Below are 24,947 nucleotides of genomic sequence, written 5' to 3'. Positions count from 1 at the left end.
AGATAAAACGACTTGTGCTACAAACAAATCGATAATAGTATATTTGTTGATCAAATCAACTCGACTCAAATAGATACTTGAGATTGTAAGAACCCACCACATTAGGGGTCCCACTCCACATTTTCTCTGCTATATATTGGTAGGCTATTTCTGTAGGATGAGCAGAGTCCCAAAATAGATGCTCATTGGGGTTATCACATAACTGATACTCTTTAACTGCTGTCTTCCCTCCACAACTGAGGATTCCCCTAAATGGTCCTGTCCCACAACATGCACTTTTTCCTTCCTTCAAACCTTCACCCAAAACATAGAAAAAACTTTAGTAGATGGATTTGATTGCTAAGAAAATTTGTAGAAAAATTACTTCCCTTAATTTATATATATATATATATATATATATATATATAATTTGCAGGCGATTGATTAATTTTTTTTTCCAAGAAATTGATTATCTTGGAGAAGAAAATTGATTACAATCCAAAATTTCACGTCCAAATAATTTTCAAGGTAAAAAAAATTTCTTATGGATTCTCAACAATTAAAATATTATCACTATTTTTATCAAATTTATCATGTAATTAAGATATATTTTTTGGGACCCAAGTGACCAAGATACACGTCTAATAGGCCCAAAAAATTAATCGATTGGGAAGAGAAAATGTTCAAATGTTTTGGTCCGGTAATTAACTTAGAAAGATTGATTTCCACACCAACTTTTAGTTTTAACATGTTAATTAGAACCCTTTTGAATACATCAATTATTATTATTATTATCATTTTTTTTGCTTTTCTAAAAGTTTAAAAGATAAACAGTAGTAAAACGAAACTACTTTATATTTTCTTCCAAAACTACTTACTTAAGAATATACCTATATATATATATATATATATATATATATATATATATATATATATATAATATATATATATATATAGGGTCGGGTTCTTACGACCCCTATTACGACTTATATTGCGACACACCATTTTGTCTTATATGGGCAAAAATGTTTGGAATGGGCTGATTTTTTGTGAGGATGATCTCTATGGTGAGGAGATCATCCTTACCAAAAATCAGCTCATTATGAAATTTCTAGACTGTCCAATTTTTGTTGAAAAATTATAGACCGTCCAATTTTTGTAAATCAATTTTGATGAGGTTAGAAGCTTTGGAATTGGATGATTTTTTGCCAGGATGATCCTCTCATCACAGAGATCATCGTCACAAAAAATCAGCCCATTCCAAACATTTTTTCCCATATAAGACAAAATGGTGTATTGCAATATGAGTCGTAATAGGGGTCGTAATAACGCTGTTCATATATATATATATATATATGGGTCCCGTTCCCCACCCTAAGCTTTATCCTACACTTTAACAAACGTGTTTTGTCCTACATGGGTTAGAAGTTTTGAATGGGCTGATTTTTGGTGAGGATGATCTCTATGGTGAGGAGATCATCCTCATCAAAAATTAGCTCATTCCAAAACTTCTAACCCCATCAAAAATGGTTTACAAAAAATGGACGGTCCACGATTTTTCAACTTGTAAACATGGGGCTAAAAATTTCAGAATGGGCTGATTTTTGGTGAGGATGATCTTCTAATCATAGAGATCATCTTCACCAAAAATCAGTCCATTCCAAAACTTCTAACCCATGTAGGACAAAACACGTTTGTTAAAGTGTAGGGTAAAGCTTAGCGTGTTGAACATTTCCCTATATATATATATAGGGTCCCGTTCGCCACCCTTAGTTTTACCACACACTTTAACAAACGCGTTTTGTCTTACATGGGTTAGAAGTTTCGGAATGAGCTGATTTTTGGTGAGGATGATCTCTATGGTGAGGAGATCATCCTCACCAAAAATCAGCTCATTCCAAAACTTCTAACCCCATCAAAATTGATTTACAAAAAATGGACGGTCCACGATTTTTCAACGTGTAAACATAGGGCTAAACATTTCGGAATGGGCTGATTTTTGGGGAGGATGATCTTCTAATCATAGAGATCATCCTCACCAAAAATCAGCTCATTCCAAAACTTCTAACCCATGTAGGACAAAAAACGTTTGTTAAAGTGTGTGGTAAAACTTAGGGTGCTGAACATTTCCCATATATATATATATATATGGGGGCGGTTCAAGAGCCATATGAGAAAACATGTGAAAAAACTTTCGTTTTTCAAAATAAGAGTTAGAGGTTTTGGATTGAGCTAATTTTTTGCAAGGATGGTCACTATGAAGAAAAGATCATCCTCACAAAAAATCAGCTCAATCAGAAACTTCTAAATCCATCAAAAGTGATTTACAAATTAGTGATAAAAATTGGTAAAAAATCGACGGTCCACATTCTAAATCACTTTTAATGAGGTTAGAAGTTTTAGATTGGGCTGATTTTTTTTTTGGATGATCTTCCCATCATAGAGATCATCCTCACAAAAAATCAGCTCAATCCAAAATTTCTAACCCATATTTTAAAATTTTATTAAAAACGAAAGTTTTTACATATGTTTTCTCATATGGCCCTTGAACCTGACCCATATATATGGGGGCGGTTCATGGGCCATATGTAAAAACATATGTGAAAACAATGATTTTTCAAAATATGGGTAGAGGTTTTGGATTGAGCTGATTTTTTGCGAGGATGGTCACTATGATGAGAAGATCATCCTCAGAAAAAAATCAGGTTAATCTGAAAATTCAAAATCCATCAAAAGTGATCTACAAATTATTGGCAAAAAATGGCAAAAAATCAACGGTCCACATTCTAAATCACTTTTAATGGGGTTAGAAGTTTCAGAATGGATTAATTTTTTTTCTGGACGATCTTCCCATCATAGAGATCATCCTCAAAAAAATCAGCTCAATCCAAAACTTCTAACCCATATTTTAAAATTTTATTAATGTTACATTGTTTTTACATATGTCCCTTGATCCTGACCCTCTCTCTCTCTCTCTCTATATATATATATATATATATATATATATATATATATATTTTTTTTTTTTAAACTTTTAACTTTGTATCCAAACAGTCCACAACAAATATAATGGGCTGATTTTTTGTGAGGAATTTCACTATGGTAAGTAGATCATCCTCACAAAAAATCATTCCAATCCAAAACTTTTAGCCCATGTAAGACAAAACTTTGGATGTTGAACCCCACTCATATATATATATATATATATATATATATATATATATATATATATATGGGGACAGTTCAGCAGCCCTAAAGTTTGCCAAGTTTGGTGCTAAACATTTTTCAAAATATGGGTTAGAAGCTTTGGAATGAGTTGATTTTTTGTGAGGATGATCTCTATGATGAGAGATCATCCTCACCAAAAATCAGCCTATTCCAAAACTTCTAACCTCATCAAAAGTGATTTACAAAAATTGGACGGTCCACGATTCTTCACCTTGTAAACTAGGCTTAGAAGTTTCAAAATGAGCTGATTTTTTGTGAGGATGATCTCTTCACCGTAGAGATCATCCTCACAAAAAAATCAGCCTATTCCAAAACTTCTAACCCCATCAAAAGTGATTTACAAAAAATGTTTGGCACCAAACTTGGCAAACTTTAGGGTTGCCGAACCACTCCTTATATATATATATATATATATATATAAGAACCAGATCATGGGACATATGTAAAAACAATGTTTTTCAAAATATGGATTAGAAGTTTCGAATTGAGCTGATTGTTTGTGAGGATGGTCTCTATGATGAGTAGATCATCCTCACAAAAAATCAGTTCAATATGAAACTTCTTAGTCCATCAAAAGTGGTTTACAAATTATTGGAAAAAAAAAATTGATGGTCTACTAAATCACTTTTGATAGGGTTAGAAGATTTAGCTTGGACTGATTTTTTTAATATGATCTTCTCATCATAGAGACCATCCTCACAAAACATTAGCTCAATTTGAAACTTCTAACCCATATTTTGAAAAATTATTATTATGAAATTATTTTTACATATGTCAATGATCTATCCCCATATATATATAGGGTGTTGTTTGGTAACCAACGTTAACGGGCTAATGCGCTTGTTCTATGTGGCTTAAGAGTTTTGGATTGAGCTGATTCTTTGTGAGGATGATCTAGGGTGATAAGATCATCCTCGCAAAAAATCAGCCCAATTTGAAACTTCCAAGTCCATCAAAAGTGGTTTACAAATTTTCGGTAAAAAATCGATGATTCACAATTTCTAAACCATTTTTGAAGGGGTTACAAGTTTTAGATAGAGCTGATTTTTTTTTTGTTGTTGAGGATTATCATCTCACCATAGAGATCATCCTCACAAGAATTTAGTTGGCTCCCTAATGTTAGATGCCGAATGTATATATATATATATATATATATGTGTGTGTGTGTGTGTGTAATGTTAACGTCCAAGACCTCAAGGGGACGTTAACATTCAATATTACATTTTTTTTTTAAAATAATATTCCTATCCATTTTATCTTTTATTGAAAATTGATTGCTTTTTACATAAGAAATGTTTGTTTGCATTCATTGCCAAATCTTTTATTGAAGCAACATTTGAGGTTTCATTATTGAAGGAAGATTTGTAAGAAACCTCAATACACCTTCACTTTTAAGGGGAGTGGAGACGTATATATATAAGGAAGCATAATAAACTACAAGCCTCAAAACTTCCTAAATTTCATGTGTTATTCTAATCCTCTTCCCGATTTACTCCATTAGATAAATTATCTGAATTTAAAGTTAATAAAAATTCTAAAAGAGCGAAAGGAATTAAAAAATATGAGACAGGATATATTATAGAGTAACATACCATATTCCGTGGGGTGATTCATTGCTTGGCTAATATAATTGTAGGTTTTGAAATGTGAATATTTGAATCCTTGTAACTCATTTTCTAGTTTGTAGAGGCATTTTGAAAGAGCTTTATTGTGTAGTTTTGCCAATGATGAGCATTCTTCAATGCAGCCACCCTTCATTTGAAGTACTCTCATAGCCGGTGCACAACCCAAGGGTATCAAGCCAATAAAACTAAATTTTCGGCCGCCACTTTTGTAAATTTCCTATCAAGCCAACTATGTTAGCATTAAACATTGACACATAAAACCACATGATGAACCAAACCAACCACAATGATCAATGCAACACATTAATATTATGGGACCAAAGAATCTCGCCTCCATGATATGCATGTGTACCTAAGAAAAATGAAATGTGTTCTATTCTTGCCTAACAACATTGACCAAGTGAACCTAGTCCTGACTCTATAAAATTTGAAGCCAACTCCCTGGTCGAGAGTTGTTCAGAGAATCCCACAATAGAGGCAAGGACAAGGACATTAAGTAATTATAACCTATGAGTAGATGGCGATTCAGACATAACAAAATTAGTTAAGATCATGTCAACCCATTATATAATGGATGAGAATTGAAAGCCAATTCCGTAGTCAAGAGTTTCACAAATACTACATATAATTCGAGCAAATAGCGCTTTGCACTTTGGTATGAGAGCAAAAGTACTTACTTTGATTACAGTAGTCAAGTTGCCAATCACCATTCCTACATATTCTGTATGGGAGTAGTTCTCTAGTACAGTTGAGTTCCTTAACCAAGGGATCACGTAGTCATTGCTTCCAATGCTAAACAAATAAACAGCTCTCGATATGGTTTTCTTGGCTTCAACACGACCTAATTTTTGTATCAACCAACTCTCTACCTTCTTGAAGTTCCTTAGCTGTGCGTGTAGATCGATTACCTGAAACAAAAAAAATTAAAAAAAAGACCCTTATAAAGTTCATGTTGATTAATGAATTTGAAATTTGTAGGTTATATGTTTAGGATATAGTATATAAAAGAAAATTATAGACGGGAATACTTGTAACATGGGCAGGGCTTATACAAAAGAATCTGTTGCTGCAACTTGCGTGGGGTTTGGGGATTTTATTTGGCTCTGATCGACCATATATATTTGGTCTGGTTCAAACATGGCCACTAGGCCCATACTGCGAGATGGTTAAGATGATGATTTGGGGATTCAAATTGATAGAATCAGTGGGCCCAAAGCAAGTGGGATGATGGGCTATGATACAGTGTAGAAGCGATTGATAATAATAATGTCTAGCGTCATTGGATATAATTTTGGTATGAAAATGGTGTAGGCATACAAATCCTTGATGAGTTTCAACAAGAGCTCCTGCTCCACCAGATGCGAAGTTGGCCCCATAACTAAATTCAACTCCAGGTTTATTATACGGTGGAATCAACGGCAACTTTGCATATTCCGCTACAATCAAAAAAAGAAAATGATTTTAAGTGAAAAAGATGATGTTGCAGAGTCTTGCAACATCATCTTCCCGATCACAGGGATTAACCCCCTCCCCCAGAAAAGACAGATTATAAACATCACAATTTACATGTGCACGTTAATCTTACCAATGAAATCACAGATAAGACGACCATCAGAAGCTCGTCCAGTGGGGTACTTGAAGTATGTTTCACCATACGGCCAGATATTTGCCCGGAAATCGTTGGTAGTGTTGATGTAGACGTTGTTTCCAGGGTCTAAAAGTGAGTCCCCAAAGATGAAGAAGGCCACTGGTTTTTCCGGTTCCCCGGTAGTTGCTGTTGTTGGGATTAGAAGGACTGCATAGAGATGCAAAACATACAACAACAAAAGGTTGTGACTTAACCTGATTGCCATTATATTTATGAACCTCTCTCTCTCTCTCTCTCTCTCTCTGAGAGTTTGTCAATAATTATGGATGGTCTAATTTATATAGATCTTTCTAAAACTCAAAACCCATTCAACTCGGATGTTCAAAGATTCAACTCATGAATCACAAGTCCACTTGGATGATCAAATAAATATATATCATACCCTATTCAAGGGTGCATTGCCATTTCATGAATTGAATTCGTGGAATTCATTGAATGGTAAGAGTGTTTTTTTATTTTTAATATTTTATAGTGTGGAATTATATTTTTATGAACTGTGATAATCTGATTACCCCACGTGACAAACTCAATCGATTACCCCGCTGTGCTCCTCGGGATAGACACAAGCACTTCCCCATAAAAAAGTGTATCTCGAGAGAACCGTGTATGGTGGAAAGCATATATCAATGGTTCCGAAATTTCACATCAGGTAGTGGATTGAGTATGCTACGACTCTATTTTTGTTTCTGTATTTTCAAAAGGAACATTGGGCACACACAACTCGATCAAGTTACTGCCAAACGAGTTCAATTCCGAGTCAACTCGATGGTCTATTTTTGTTTCTATATTTTCAAAATGATGCCATACTCCTTGACCAGTGACCACAGTCCTTTATGACCTTCAACTTCTTACTAAAATCTTGATTTTCTTTCCAAAAATCCATTGACTTCAAACTCTTACAAAAGATATAAATTAGTAAAGGACACTTTAGAAATAGAAGTAGACAAAAATAATTCGAAGAACGCAGATTTAAAAAAAAAATTGATAGAATTAAGTACAAATAGCACATTCTTACGCGCACGTGCATACACACACAGATCATATCGAAATTGAAGAATACGAAATCATCAAGCTTAACTTCTAAAATTCACTAAATTAATAGAAAAAACATATAGAACCAACTCAAATAACACTTTGATTTATCTGAATACGTAAGCAAAGATCATATCAAAAAAATCTAAACAACAATCTCAAAATACAAAATAATTTGAAATATTAATAAGCTTACACCAAAATAAATAAATTCGAAGTATCTTCTTTTATTTTATTTTATTTATATATGATATTTGTAAAAGAAAATTGAACAAAAAATCTGGTGTGTCCACTTAAGGGAAAAGATGAGTGAAATAGTAAGTATAGTTTGATTTGATACCAATAATGGAAGCACCATTAGAAAATATGGGATCATTACTTTAAAAAAAATAGAAAAACATAATCTGGTTTAAATGTTAATTTCCAAATTCATTATATCTACATAAATATACCAAAAAAAAGAAAAAGAAAAATCATAATCAAATTCAAGATTTCTTCAAAATCGAATAAAAGCCCTATTATTTTTTATTTATTTTTCCAAACAAATACTTAGTCAACCAAAGAACCATCCCCAATGGCATTGCAACAGAGAACCAAAACCCAAGTCTTCTTTGAATCTATTTTTTGTCCTCTTTTGAGACGAATTCACTAAAATATCAAGAATCCAATGTTTATCTCCAAATTTAGCTAAAACCCATTGAAGATCACGTCTGATTTTGAATAAAAAATTAACAATCAATTTGACTAGTTCGATGGCAAAAAGGACAAAAAAGGCAGTCTTTGTCTTGTATGTCTAGATTTTTCTTTGGTAAATCTAAAGAAATTTACAGATTTAACTCAACAGACAAAGATTTTGAAAATTAGAAAAACATGTGAGAGTCCATGATTTTAAAACGCAGTATCTCGTTGAGAAGGTTTCGGTATCAAAACAGGTCGATATGGCCGAGATTTACAAAATATCAAATGAGTCATCTTGGATCTCGAACGAGTTAATGAGGTAAGCGATTAACCTCCCCCGCCCCTCTGTATTTCTTTTAAAAAAGTTCTCACCTTTCATCAGCTCTTTCTTCTCTTCTTCCTTGTGTTTGATTCCAACTTTCCCATGATATATATATATATATATATATATATATATATATATATATATATAGGCTCATTCAGCAACAAACATTTTGGCAAAACATTTTTTAAAACATGGGTAAGAGGTTTTGGAATGGGCTGATTTTTGTGAGGATGATCTCTACGGTGAGGAGATCATCCTCACCAAAAATCAGCCCATTCCAAAACCTCTAACCCATGTTTTGAAAAATGTTTTGCCAAAATGTTTTGCCAAAATATTTGTTGCTGAACATTTCCCATATATATATATATATAGGGAGCGGTTCGGCAGCCCTAAAGTCTAACAAGTTTCTTACCAAGCTTTTCGGAGCGTTGGATCTCAACGTATCCCACGGTTCGGATAGAAAATACGGTTTTAAAGTAAAAAATCACGTTTTTACAATCGGCTCCCTAATCAATATAACATTTCTTTATTAAAGCCCTCCTCTTCTTCATTCACGAATCTTTCTCTCCCTCTTCTTACACAGAAACCCCCGACGCCATCGTCGTCGATCTGTCTCTCAGATCACATTTCGAAAGACCGTCAGATCTCGCCGTCTTCGAAACTCTACCCCTCTCTTTCTCTCTCTCTCTCTCTCGAGTTTTAGATCGAACGACCCGGCACCTATCACTCTAGCGTGGGTTTCAGGGAAGAATTTCTTCAGAAAAGGATTTTGGAAGAAACTCCACCTATAATTACAACAAACAATCTCATCAAAGTTCAACAGACATTCCATTCTACAATCAAGAACAAAAAGAAAAATTAAAATTAAAATTAAAAAATAGAAGAGAGAGAGAGAAAGAAAGATATCTGTTTGTTAGATTCTTACCAGACACACCCATATCAAAACTATATAAAAATCCACCCCAAGAAGCAACGAAGCAAGAGAATAAGGGGGACCAAATCTTCTTCTTCTTCCGAAATTGGCCTATCAATTCACTGATCGAAGCTTCATTAGCCATTGAAGCACCGTTGATTTCTTTCCCTTTCCTTCTTTTCATTCGAAAATCCATTGATTCTCTGCATAAGAATCCTAAAATTTCATTTGAAATTTTCCTTTGCTCCTCCTGGACTACACAGTGCAGTTTTCAAGATGTGGGTTTTCTTCAATAACCCAATTAAAGCCTTAAAACCTTCATAAACAAAGGCAACCTTTATAAAATCTACCTAAATCTCTCTCTCTCTCTCTCTCTCTCTCTCTGTAAATTGGGATAACGGAGTTCGAAGAAGAGAGGGGTTTTTTGAAAGAAATAAAAAATGAACAGGGGGCTGAACGTAATTACTACTCGTTTTAAGTTAAAATGATTTGTTAAATCTGGACCGTTGGATGTGTTGAGATCCAATGATCCACGAAACTTGGCACAAAAATGGGTAGACTTTAGGGCCGCTGAACCGCTCCCGTATACACACATATCTACCCATATATCTACAACGTTTTTTCTCATAGTGGCTAAAAGTTACGCATTGAGCTGATTTTTGGTGATGATGATCTCTATGATGAGATCATCCTCACCAAAAATCAGCTCAATCCAAAATTTTTAACCTCATCAAAAGTTATTTACAAAAAATGGACGGTCCACGATTCTTCAACTCATAAATATAGGGTTAGAAGTTTTAGAATTAGCTGATTTTTGGTGGGAATAATCTCCTCGTCATAGAGATCATCTTCACCAAAACTCAGCTCAATCAGAAACTTTTAACTTGTATAGGACAAAACACGTTGTAGATATATAAGTAGATATGTGTGTACAAGGATCCTAATCCATATATATATTATATATATATATATATATAATATATATGATTAATAACTACTTATTTGATTTTAGATGTTTTTCATTCAAACTTGAAACCCAATCACGGGACTCTATTTTTCTTTCTCGAAGGTTAATGGCTCTGCCTCCAGTAGAAATACCACCAACAATAGCAAAAACAATCGGAAAGAGAACACCAACTCTTCTTCTTCTTCAACAACAACAACAACAAAAAGAGGGAGGGATTCATAGAAACCGCAGCAACAGAAACGTAATTTTCGTTTGTTTTACAAAGGACCTTAATCAAGCACAACAAAATGTACATAGAGAATTCTAAAAACAAGAAAAATAAAATACCTTTTGGAGAGAGTTTGAACTCTTTAATGGCAGATTCAATAGGAGATGACGAGAGTGGAAACCACGAACAAGTGAGGGACAATGGAGAAAAATCTTCAAAAACAGCGAGAGTATGTCGAAATTTTTTGTTGCTATGTGATTTTTATTGAGCCTCATTCACTTATTGATGGTCAAGAGATTCGACTGATTTTTCTAAACGAATCGACAATTAAAAAGAGTTGTTAACGATATCAAACACTGAAGTTCCAAAAAATGAACGTGTTCAGTAGGAATTTAGCATTCACATGGTTTTTTCAAACATAGTATAAGTTGTCTGGAAAAGTCGTATGTTGCATTTGGAAAACCCGTGTGAAGGCTAAATTCTTGTCATACACATTCATTTTTTGGAACTTCAGTGTTTGGTATCATTAACAACTCTTTTTAGTAGCCGATTCATTCAGAAAAATCAGCTGAATCTCTCAACTATCAATAAGTGATGAGGCTCAATAAAAATCACACGGCAATAAAAAATTCGGCATCCTCTTAGTATTTTTGAAGATTTTTCTCCCTTGTCTCTCGCTTGTTCGTGGTTTCTACTCTCGTTATCTCCGATCGAATTCGCCATCAAAGAGTTCAAACTCTCTCCAGAAGGTATTTTATTTTTCTTGTTTTTAGAATTCTCTTTATACGTGTTGTTGTCCTTGATTATGGTCATTTGTAAAATAAACGAAAACTACGTCTCTATTACTGCGACTTTTATGAATCCCTTTATTTTGTTGTTGTTGTTGTTGTTGAAAAAGAAGAGTTGGTGTTCTTTTTCCGATTGCTTTTGCTATTGCTGGTGGTGTTTCTATTGGAGGCAGAGCCATTAACCTTCGAGGTAGAAAAATAGAGTCCCCTGATTTGATTTCAAGTTTGAACGAAATATATTTAAAACCAAATAAATAGTTACTAATCATAGATAAGAAGAGAGATAAAGAGATAGGGTGTCATGGGAAGGTTGGCAGCAAACACAAGGAAAAAAAGAAGAAAGAGATGATGAAAGGTAGGAATTTTTTTGAAGAAATACAGAGGGGTGGGAGAGGTGATGGTATCATATTAATCACCTAGCTCATTAACTTGTTCGAGATCTAAGATGACTCATTTGATATTTTGTAAATCTCGGCCATATCGACCTGTTTTGATACCAAAACCATATCAACGAGATACTGTGTTTTAAAACCATGGACTCTCACATGTTTTTCTAATTGTCAAAATCTTTGTTTGCCTGGTCAAATCTGTAAATTTCTTTAGATTTACCGAAGAAAAATATAAAAATACAAGATAAAGGTTGCTTTTTTTTTATTTTTTATTTTTCCTTTTTGCCACCTAGCTAGTTAAATCAATTAAAAAATATATAAAAATACAAGATAAAGGTTGTTTTTTTTTTTTCCCCTTTTTGCCACCTAGCTAGTCAAATCGATTAGAAAAATATAAAAATACAAGATAAAGGTTGCTTTTTTTTTTTTGTCCTTTTTGCCACCTAGCTAATCAAATCGATTAAAAAAATATAAAAATGCAAGATAAAGGTTGCTTTTTTTGTTTTTTTTTTTCCGTTTTTGCCACCTAGCTAGTCTAATCGATTAGAAAAATATAAAAATACAAGATAAAGGTCTTTTTTTTTTTGTCCTTTTTTCCACCTAGTTAGTCAAATCGATTGTTAATTTTTTATATTCAAAATCAGACTTGATCTTCAATGGATTTTAGCTAAATTTGAAGATAAACATTGGATTCTTGATATTTTAGTGAATCTGTCTCAAAAGAGGACAAAAAATTGCTAGATTCAAAGAAGACTTGGGTTTTGATTCTTTGTTGCAATGCCATTGGGGATGGCTCTTTGGTTGACTAAGTATTTGTTTGGAAAAATAAATAAAAAACAACTCGGCTTTTATTCGATTTTGAAGAAATCTTGAATTTGATTATGATTTTTTTGGTATATTTATGTAGATCTAGCTTCAATGAATTTGGAAATTAACATTTATACCAAATTTTGTTTTTCTATATTTTTTAGTAATGATCTCATATTTTTTGATGGTGTTTCCACTTTTGGGGTAAAATCAAACTGTACACCTCTTTTCCCTTAAGTGGATACACCAGATTTCTTGTTCAATTTACTTTTACAAATATCATATGTAAATAAAATAAAATAAGACAAATTTCAAATTTATTTTGGTGTAATCTTATTAATATTTCAGACTATTTTGTATTTTGAGATTGTTGTTTAGATTTCTTCGATCTGATCTTTGCTTATGTATTCAGATAAATCAAAGTGTTATTTGAGTTGATTCTATATATTTTTTCTATTAATTTAGTGAATTTTAGAAGCTAAGCTTAATGATTTTATATTCTTTGATTTGGAAATGATCTATGGGAATGTGTTATTTGTGCTTGATTTTACCAATTTTTCTTTAAATTTGCATTCTTCGAATTGTTTTTGTCTACTTCCGTGTTTTTAAAGTGTCATTTGCATTATGATATTTCTTGATTGTTATTTTCTTTTCTTTTAAAGGAAAAAAAATATGATTTTTTTCATAAAACCTTTTAAATTCACAACAATGACTTTTACTGAATATTCTTTTTTTTTTCTTCTTCTTCCATAATAGCAACTATTAGTACCACAACTTTTACTTATTCCCAACCATTCACTTGTTTTCTATATTTTAATTGGGGTTTAATAAGTAAAAGTTGGCGTGCCATTAACAGCTCCTTAATAAAATTATAATTTCATCAATAGCCTTTATAGAATTTTTGTTTGAACCGTGCGAATAGAAACTTACTCTTTTTTTACCAGATTTATATTTTTTTAGTTTTTCTAATTTTTATCAAGATAATGTCTAATCAACCATCAATAAAGGCATATTGGGATTCAAAGATATATAAAATTTGCGTGGAATGTTATGTTGAAGTAGTTAAAAAATATGGTAAATGAGGAAGAGGTCTAACCTTAAAAGGGCATGATTATTTTACAACTATATTTGAAGAAAAGTAAATTTTTTTTATTAAACTAAAGGTCAATACAAGCATCATTGGGGTTACGTGAAGGATAGGTGAAAAGCATGAAAAAATCTTATGATGATCTGGATTAAGATGAGATGTACATACGAGATATTTTGAAACAATTGATAAACAGTGGAAGTCATTTGCTTTGATAACTTGTTTTGTTTTCAAATGATAATTGAAGTAAAATGAGTTAGTTAATCTTTTTCTTTTGATTATGTTTTATATATTTTGTCAGTTAAATAAACATTCCAATCAATTTCGATATAAGGCATTAGAGTACGAAGATGAACTAAACCAAATATTTGGTGGGATCGTTGTATCTGAAAAATATTGTACGATCCCAAACGAGACGTTTTCTTCAATCATGCAAGATAGTCGTGTTTCTTACGATAATTTGGATGCAAATATTGATGATATGAATAAAGAATTAACACCAAATACTTCAATTGATCCAATTAAAAAATCTATTGAAAAGATACCTAGAAGATGCCATAAGAGATCAAGTGAGTTTGAACTATCTTCTACCACGAGTGTGAATGCGAAAAGGAGTACAAAAATGGGTGATATTGAAGTCCATCTAATGCTTTGTGTTATAGTTGATAGTATAGAGGCAGATTAAAAAAAAAAAAAGAAATGACGTAGAACACAAAAAAAAGACACTTCTATTATCTCATGCATCAATCTGTTCAATACTTTTCATGACATGGATCGGTGTGGACCAGTATGAATGTTTTTAGTTGACAAATTATTCAAAAAATCTTCTAACAAGAAGATTTTTATTGGATTGATGGATATTGACCGCATGTCTGCATCAGAATGAATTAAAATAAAGTTTGAAGAGGTTCATGGGATCTCGTGATGGACAATATTCCGAGGGTAGGGTAGATTTAAGATTACAAATTCTATTAAATGCTACAATAGAATAATGATATTATTTTTTATTTTTTTATTACCATAGTTGTTAGAAGATATTACTTTAGTTTATTAAATTTTTACATGTATTTTTTATGTAATAGTTTTACATTATAATTGGTAGAAATATTTGTGTATAACTTTTTTATTTTTCATTTAAATTTTATATATGATTGGATGATTATGAATTGTTATATGTTTATAAGTATGTGATTTGTATATATACAATAGCAGATGGATGATAGCACGAAAAAGAAAATTTTCTTTTTTATTTTATTGTGACATTACTATCGTATAAGGAATTAACGCATAAAACAACAATGTCGAACTTCACTATTTTTTGGTGATTCATATGTTAAAGAAATATTTGATTCAAACAACCTAGTGTATTCTTATGACAATTTTCGTATGGATAAGTATGTCTTCAATAAATTATGTCATTTATGAGAGATAGAGGATTACTTGAAGATAGTAGAGTGGTGAGAGTTGAAGAACAAATTATAATTTTTTTTATATACAATTAGGCAAAATTTTAGTGATAGAAATAATCAAGATAAATTCGAACTTTCTTGTGAAACGATAAGTCGATATTTTCATCAAGTGTTGTAAGCATTATATAGTTTTGCCTATGACTTAATAAAATCACCTGACTTGAGCATCACATCACCAAAAATATTAGCAGATTGACGATTATTTCTATGATTTAAGGTAATTAATTATTTAATATTTAAATTAATATAAGCTATAACATAATAATTATTTAATGTTTACTTTTAAATAAAATATGATTGCATGGGTGTAATTACGAGACTCATATACCTATAATTATACCATTTGACAAACAAAAATCATTTCGGCACACGATTAACGAGTCTTTCAATCTGTGCTTAGCGATTCAAGTTTGAATTTCTCGCATCATCCTACTAGTAATGAAATGTTATTTTATTTTCTTATTTTTTTATATCCATTATAGTAGTTTAAATTATTTGAAAAAAAATATCTTAATTGTCTTAAGAAAATATTACATGATTGATGCTGGTTACCAAAATATGCGAGGATATCTTACACCATATCGTAATACACGGTATTACATACATGATTTCCGTAGAGGAAATGAGCTAATAACGAAGGACGAGTGATTCAATTATTATCACTCTTTGTATAGAAACGTTATTGAGCGTTGTTTCGGTGTACTAAAGAAACGATTCTCAATTTAAAAACGGATGACTTTATACTCTTATGTGAATCAGATACATAATGTATGCGTGTGCATAACTTTACATAATTTCATCCGACAACAATCAGTTACTGATAGTTGGTTTACACAATATGAGGATGAAAATGGTGATACTGATAGAAGAGGCGCATCTAATACGACATCAAATGAAGTTGATGATGAATTAATTACTAATATGAATATTGTACGAAATGAGATTGCACAAAAAATTTATAATGCCATATATATACATGATGTAAAATTTTATTTAATTATTTATTATTTATTTGATAGATATCAAGTATGTTAGTACATAAAAAATGAAATTGAATTTTAATTTTAATTTTTTAATATTAAATCTTATGTTTGTACTTATTGTTAACATATTAGTACTTATATCAGATAAATAATCTATTTTTTAATATTATTTTTAATTTCATCCAGCAATTTCTAGATAATAGGCTACCAATACTTCGTTTGGAAAAGCTGTGCGAAGGCTAAAATCAAGCCGAATAGATTCCATTTTTGGAACTTCAGTGTTTGAGATCGATTAGAAGTCTTTTTAGTTGTCGATTCGTTTAGAAGAATCAGCTGATTCTCTCGACTACCAACACTTCAACGAGCCTCAGCAAAGTCACACGGTTCCTTAAAAATAGAGTAGAAGAAAAACTTGGCGCCATCTCTCTCTCTCTCTCTCTGATCTTACAATCAACAACTTTTGTTTCCATCTTCATCTCTATAACTCTATCAGGTAAGCAAATTTTTTTTTTCGATGTTTGTGTTTTAAGTAATCCCCTTCCTCCAATGTTAATCATCGAAAAATTCAAGAGAATTTTGAAGTAAAAGAGAGAAAAAAAAAAAAGAAAAGTGGCAGAAACATTGTCATCTTCTCCAACAGCTCAATCGAACCCAAAAACAGAGTAGCTCAGCAACACTGCAACCCTCCATTGACGACAAACTCTCTCAACACCCTCTCACACTCACGACTCACCTCAAAACATGAGAGAGTGGTGCTTATCTAACCATGTTCGTCTATGAATCTGATTCGAGCTGGACACAAAAAAAAAAAAAAAAACAACAACAACAATGGAACTCCCATGTACGCCATAGCCACAGAAACATGTGGTTGGAAATAGAGAGAGAGTTACTATTGCCACACCAATTTATGTTAATGCTACACCAACTGTATTAGATACCTTGGTTCCAATATTAAAGAGAAATAATAGTTGTATATGAGTTTTTGAAGGGTATTTGTGTTGGACTTACACCCAACTTTTGAGCGGATATTCATATTCAACTTTTCAATTGATTTTATACATTTTGAACAAAATGTCTATGGAAGATGAAAATAGTCTGAAGTTTCCTCTCCATTTACTTGCAAACTCGCAAGACCTATGCCTTAGTGAAAAAATAGAGAATAGTCTGAAGTTTCCTCTCCATTTGCTTGCAAACTCGCAAGACTTTGCTTGTATGTCGTCTATTTTTATCGGACTGAAATAAATTTTGGATAAAAAATATTTTGGGTATCATGCCCGAATTCTTACTGGGTTGACAAATTTGTTGCAATTTTTGGTGATTTATATATGAATTGGTGTGCAATTAGTAAACGTTGGTGTGACTTATTTTATTTTCCAAAGACGAATTCTTGTTTTTTAGGAATTAATTTAGATCTACAATTTTTTGAAAATCCTAGGGACTATTCACCCATCCCAACCGTTTGTTTAATGGACATTATCAAAACACCTTTATGACTAATAATAATGTTATTTTTAAAGAGACACTACTGTCTCGAAAACTCGTGTTTTATTATCTCAATTTATTTTTTCTTAGATTATTTTGTATTAGGTTTAAGATTTTATATGAACCTTTTTTTTTTAATTGTAAAAAACTATTGAAGTTATTTGAATGAGTGCTATACTATTTTATTCTGTTGAGATTGTAATTAGAGACAAACCTTAGTAATAAATAAAGAAAATAGGTGAATGATTGAAAATAAGTAAAAGATGGGGTGCCAATAAAAACTCTCATTTTTTTCCTTAGACTCTTTTATTTTAGGTTTAAGATTTTATATGAACCTTTTTTTTTTAATTATAAAAAACTATTGAAATTATTTGAATGAGTGCTATAATATTTTATTTTGTTGAGATTGTAATTAGAGGTAAATCTCAATAATAAATAAAGAAAATAGATGAATGGTTGAGAATAAGTAAAAGTTGGGGTGCTAATAGAAACTCTCATTTTTTTCCTTAAATTCTTTTGTTTAAGGTCTATGATTTTATATGAACATTTTTTTTAATTGTAAAAAACTATTGAAATTATTTGAATTGAGTGCTAGTTGAGATTATAATTAGAGGCAAATCTCAGTAATAAATAAAAAATTAGATGAATGGTTGAGAATAAGTAAAAGTTGTGGTGCCAATAGAAACTCTCATTTTTTTCTTAGATTATTTTGTTTTAGGTTTAAGATTTTATAGGAATCTTTTTTTTTAATTGTAAAAATCTATTGAAATTATTTGAATGAGTGCGATAATATTTTACTCTGTTGAGATTGTAATTAGAGACAAATCTCAGTAATAAATAAAGAAAATAGATGAATGGTTGAGAATAAATAAAAGTTTGGGTGCTAATAGAAACTCTCATTTTTTTCCTTAAATTCTTTTGTTCTAGGTTTACGATTTTATATGAACATTTTTTTTTTAAATGTAAAAAACTATTGAAATTATTTAAATGAGTGCTATAATATTTTATTCTGTTGAGATTATAATTAGAGGCAAATCTCAGTAATATATAAAGAAAATAGATGAATGGTTGATAATAAGTAAGAGTTGGGGTGCCAATAGAAACTCTCATTTTTTCCTTAGATTATTTTGTTTTAGATTTAAGATTTTATATGAACATTTTTTTTAATTGTAAAAAAATATTAAAATTATTTGAATGAGTGCTATAATATTTTATTATGTTGAGATTGTAATTAGAGGTAAATCTTAGTAATAAATAAAGAAAATAAATGAATGGTTAAGAATAAGTAAAAGTTGGGGTGCTAATAGAAACTCTAATTTTTTTTCCTTAAATTATTTTGTTTTAGGTTTACGATTTTATATGAATATTTTTTTTTTAAATTGTAAAAAACTATTTAATTATTTAAATGAGTGCTATAATATTTTACTCTGTTGAGATTATAATTAGAGGCAAATCTCAGTAATAAATAAAGAAAATAATGAATGGTTGAGAATAAGTAAAAGTTGGGGTGCCAATAGAAACTCTCATTTTTTTCTTTAGATTCTTTTGTTTTATGTTTAAGATTTTATATGAATCTTTTTTTTTTAATTGTAAAAAATTATTAAAATTATTTGAATGAGTGCTATAATATTTTATTCTGTTGAAATTGTAATTAGAGGTAAATCTCAGTAATAAATAAAGAAAATAAATGAATGGTTGAGAATAAGTAAAAGTTGGGGTGCAATAGAAACTCTCATTTTTTTCTTAAATTATTTTGTTTTAGGTTTACGATTTTATATGAACATTTGTTTAATTGTAAAAAACTATTGAAATTATTTGAATGAGTGCTATAATATTTTATTCTGTTGAGATTAGAGGTAAATCTCAGTAATAAATAAAGAAAATAGATGAATGGTTGAGAATAAGTAAAAGTTGGGGTGCCAATAGAAACTCTCATTTTTTTTTCTTAAATTCTTTTATGACATGTCTACAAGTAAGTTGAGCAAGAATTTAATTAGGTTGATACATAAACAAATTTGTGTGTAGATTAATTTATTACTTTTTTTTTCTTAATTTTTTATTTTTAATTTAAATTTTATTTTTTTAGTTTTTATCATGATAATGTCTAGTCAGTCATTAGTAAAGCATATTGGGATTTAGCGATATATAAAATTTGGGTAGAATGTTATATCGAAGTAGTTCAAAAATATGGTAAATGAGAAGAGGGTTTAACCAAAAAAAGGACATGCTTATTTTATAACTATATTTGAAGAAAAATAAAAAAAATCTTATACCAAAGTTCAATACAAGCATCATTGGGATTACGTGAAGGATAGATAGAAAGCATTGAAGAATCTTATGATGAACTTTGGATTAGGATGAGATGTAGATACGGGATCTTTTGAAGCAACTAATGACCAATGAAAATCGTATGTTTTGGTAATTTATTTTTGCTTTTATATGATAATTGAAGTTAAATGAGTTAGTTAATTTTTTTTTTTCTGATTATGTTTTATATATTTTATCAGTTAAATAAACATTCCAATCAATTTTGGCACTAAAGTATAAAGATGAACTAGACCAAATATTTGGTGGAACTGTTGCAACTGGAAAATATTGTATGACCCTAAACAAGACGTCTTTTTCAATCATGCAAGATAGTTGTATTTTTCTCGATGATTTGAATGCAGATATTGATGATGCGAATGAAGAGTGAACACCAAATACTTCAATTGATCCAATTGGAAAATCTATTGAAGAGATACCTAGAAGACGTCATAAGAGATCGAGTAGATTTGACCCCTCTTCTACCAAAATGTGAATGTGAAAAGGAATGTAAAAATGGACGATGTTGAAGTCAATAAGATGCTTTGTGTGATGATTAACAGTATAGAGGCGGATTTGAAAAATAAGAGATGATGTAGAATGCAAAAAAAGACATTTCTATTATCTCATGCATCAACTTGTTGAGTACTTTTCATGACATGAATCGGTGTGGACTAGTATAATGTTTTTAGTTGACAAATTATTCAAAGAGTCTTCTAATAGAGAGATTTTTGTTGGATTAATGGATATTGACTGCATGTTTGCATCAGAGTGGATTAAAATAAAGTTTAAAGAGGCTTATGAGATTTCGTGATGGATAATATTTTGAGGATATGGTAGATTTATGATTTCAAATTCTATTAAATGCTATAATAGAATAGTAATATTATTTATTATTATTTTTATTACCATAGTTGTTAGAAGACATTATTTTATTTTATTAAATTTTTTATATGCATTTTCACTTAATAGTTTTACGTTATGGTTGGTAGAAATGTTTGTGTTTAACTTTTTTATTTTTCATTTAAATTTTATATATGATTGGATTGTATTTAAAATTATTATATGTTTATAATAATGTGATTTATATATATGCAATAACAGATGGATGATAACATAAAAAAGAAAATTTCTTTTTTATTTTATTGTGGTATTACTACCGTATAAGGAATCGACGCATTAAACAATCATGTCGAACTTTACTACTTTCTGGTGATTCATTTGTCAGAGAAATACTTTATTCAGACAATCCAATACTTTGCTATGACAATTTTCGTATGGATAAGTATGTCTTTAATAGATTATGTTATTTTATGAGAGATAGAGAGTTAATTCAAGATAATAGAGCGGTGAGAGTTGAAGAACAAATTGCAATTTTTTTAATATATGATTGGGCATAATGTTAGGAATAGAAATAATTAGAATAGATTTTGACATTCTAGTGAAACGATAAATCGATATTTTTACCACGTGTTACAAGCATTATATAGTTTTGCTTATGATAATAAAGGCACATGACTTGAGCGTTTACATCACTAAAAATATTAGTAGATCGATGATATATTTTCATGGTTTAAGATAATTAATTATTTAATATTTGAATTAATATAATCAATAACATAATATTGTTTATGTTTATTTTAAAATGAAATAGGATTGCATGGGTGCAATTGACGACTTATATACCTACAGTTATATCATTTGACAAACAAATATCCTTTCGATCATAATGAAATACTGAATGTACACAAAATATCTTGATTATTTGTTCATTTAACATGCAGTTCACTTTCGTTTTAGTTGGATGGGAAGGTTCGTCATATGATTGACGAGTCTTTCAATTTACAATTAGCGATCCGAGTTTAAATTTTTCACATCCTCCTGTTGGTAATGAAACATTATCTTATTTTCTTATTTTTGATTTTTTTTATATCCATTAAGGTAATTTTTACTGAAAAAAATATCTTAATTGTTTTAGGAAAATATTACATGGTTGATGCGACTTACCAAAATATGCGAGGATATCTTGCACCATATCGTAATATACGGTATCACATTTATGATTTTCGTAGACAGCATGTTACCAAATAATATATTCAATTTAACAAATTGCTTCAGCATTAGCAACAACAATAACTTTCTCTCAGCTTCAACAACTTAATTCAGCATCAGCAACTTTACATACAACTTTTTCAAGTAGAGCACATATAGTTCAATATTTTAACAATACAATTAGACAGTATGTTATCAAATAATATACTCAATTCAGTAAGTTGTTTCAGCAATAGCAACAACAACTTTATCTCAGTTTTAGCAACTTAATTCAGCATTAGCAACTTTACATATAGCTTTTGCAAACAGAGCAAAAGTCGAGATTTTGAAATATTTTGGCAAGAAGAAGCTTCAGCAAAAGTTAGGAAATTATAAGATAAATTAACAAGTGAAAAAAAAAGTTTTAAATATAAAAAATGTAAAAATAATAAAAATATGTCTTTTATATATTAAATGAAAAATAATACTTAAAAAATGCTTTAAAAAAAATTAATCTGTGAATTTTTCAAAAATCGTCGATCATTGTGACTTTTTGAAAAGTCAATGAATTTTTTTCAAAAACTTCAATTTTTTTTTGAAAAATCGTAATTTAATTGACAACTATCAAAATTGTGATTTAATCATAACATACCATATTTTGTGGGGTGATCCATTGCTTGACTAATATAATTGTAGATTTTCGAATGTGAATATTTGAATCCTTGCAACTCTTTCTCTAGTTTGTAGAGATGTTTTGACAATGCTTTATCATGAAGTTTTGCCAATGTTGAGGCTTCTTCAATGCAACCACCCTTTGGTTCAAGTATTCTCATAGTTGGTAGTTTTGCCGATAAAACTGAATTTTCAACCATTACTCTTGTAAATTTCATGTTAAACCAATCATGTTAGCATTAAACATTGACACATCATAACCACACGAACCACATTGATCAATGCAAGACATTAATATTATCAGCCAAAAGATCTTGCCGCTATGATATGCATTTGGCACCACCTCAAGAAATGAAATGTGTTATATTCCTTTCCAATGACTTGGGCCAATTGAATTTCAATCTTGACTTTGTGCGATTGGAATCCAATAGAGACCCCAACTTAAGAATTATCCAGAAAATGGCAGAATAGAACGCAACGTATAAGGAGATTCTGATTCCTATCGGTTCAATTCCATTTTAAACGCGGCTTTAATCGATTTCAATAAAGAGGAAATAAGGACCAGGATTTTCTATTCTGATTCCAGTTAAATGGTTACCCATTGACACCTTTACATGTAACATCAAATCTGTGATTGACCCACAATTTTGAGTGAGTTAAAGATTTTAACAATAAAGATTTGTCTGGTCATGTTTAAAATTGGGTGGCCTCTTAACTTACTTCGTTATAAGTTGGAAAACTTCCATGGAGTCGAGGATTGAGGGTGTATATTTTCCTCCACTCTTGGGCGTGTCATACTCCAGTTAAGCCCCATGACCCTCTTATATTGATAGTTCTCCACCTCTCCAATAGATCGGTCTTCTGGCATAGTTGGTTGGTCAACCAATTTTTATTTTTAACTTGCCTACAATGGCTATGACTCGCCAATCAGGTTGTCTTTTTTTTTGGGGGGGGGTTGTGATTTTCCAATATTCAAGACTTTGGTATCATGACCTACAATTGTTACTTTCAATAATAACCAAGATAAACAATATTCGATATCGTTTTGTACTTTTGTTAGCTTAAATATGATCTAATTTGCATACCTAACAATTAAATTAAAGATTTACTTGCATGGAAAGGTCTATTTATTTGTATCGGCATGTGGACACAACAACATTGCAGTGTCATAAGTGTCAACCCAACTACAACTTGGATTTGGGTTACTCAATCAAATCTGTAGCTTAGTTTGATTGAAGTATAATATGGGTATAAAGCTTGGCCAATTTTGGATTGCATAAGTATGTTTTCAGAAACAAACGCATTTGGGAAAATGTAAAAGTAACTTCAATAAATTGAGATGGTTTGATCATTTTCTATGCTTTATATTGGTAGGCCCTTTCTTCCCCTTATACTCCATTACATAAATTCTTTGAATTTATTAGTAGATTGAAAATTCAAAAAGAGCAAAAGGAAGAATAAAATGTGAGACAATGTATATAATAGATGTAACATACTATATTATGTGGGGTGATTCATTGCTTGGCTAATACAATTGTAGATTTTGGGCTCTTTTTCAAGTTTGTATAGGTGTTTTGACAGAGTTTTACTATGTAGCATTGCCAATGTTAGAGCTTTTTTAATGCAACCACCCCTCGGGTCGAGTACTCTCATAGTTGGTAGAGAATCCAAAGCTGTCAAGCCAATAAAACTGAATTTTTGGGTGTCACCCTTATAGATTTCCCGACAAACCAACCATGTTAACATTAAACCTTGACACATGACGACCAGATGATGAACCAAACCAACCACGGTGATCAATGCAAGACATTAAAATTATGGGACCAAAAGATCTTGCCTCGATGATATGCATGTTGCATCTTAAGTAATGAAATGCATTCAATCCTACCTAATGACTTGGACCAATTGAACTCAGTACGTCCTGACTTTATACGATTGGAAGCCAACTACCTAGCTGAGAGTTTTCTTGAGAATGCCAAAATAGAGCGTGAGCATAAGGATATCAAGTAATCTTATATAACCTGTTAGTAGACGGTGATTGCGAGACGAAAAAATCAATTAAGGCTAGGGTCAACCCAACTATATAAGTAGTGAGAATTGAAGAAAAAAGTGGAAAAAAAATGTCCCTTGAATCTTGTTACTCTACTAAAGTTGAGCTCGACTTAATTGTTAGAAGTGTAGTGAGATCAAGTTTAGGGGTCAATTTCAGTGACATTGGAGGAGAAACGAAAAATTACTCACAATTATTATACATCGTTTGAGCAAATAGCGCATTGATATTAGACTGAAAGTAGGTACTTTTATTCCGTTAGTCAAGTTGTCAATCACCTTT

The 24,947-nt window shown here is 30.9% G+C and overlaps 1 protein-coding gene across 1 annotated transcript; it reads right to left on the bottom strand.

Annotated features, from left to right (window-relative positions):
• Window positions 1–24: 24 nt before the first annotated feature.
• LOC147381407 (GDSL esterase/lipase 5-like) lies at window positions 25–6,736 on the bottom strand. The gene is made up of 5 exons (XM_086430465.1): window positions 6,418–6,736; window positions 6,150–6,268; window positions 5,510–5,740; window positions 4,800–5,049; window positions 25–294 (listed from the first exon to the last, which is right to left on the bottom strand). Exons 1-5 carry the CDS (start codon window positions 6,683–6,685, stop codon window positions 56–58), a joined length of 1,107 nt encoding a protein of 368 aa, XP_086286591.1. The 5' UTR covers window positions 6,686–6,736; the 3' UTR covers window positions 25–55.
• Window positions 6,737–24,947: the final 18,211 nt, after the last annotated feature.

Source organism: Akebia trifoliata, unplaced genomic scaffold, assembly GCF_017979445.1.
Source record: "Akebia trifoliata isolate Shusen 1 unplaced genomic scaffold, ASM1797944v1 Contig00510, whole genome shotgun sequence".
Taxonomy (NCBI): domain Eukaryota; kingdom Viridiplantae; phylum Streptophyta; class Magnoliopsida; order Ranunculales; family Lardizabalaceae; genus Akebia; species Akebia trifoliata.
Note: the sequence above shows the minus strand (reverse complement) of the source record. Positions and strands in the feature narration are given on the sequence as shown.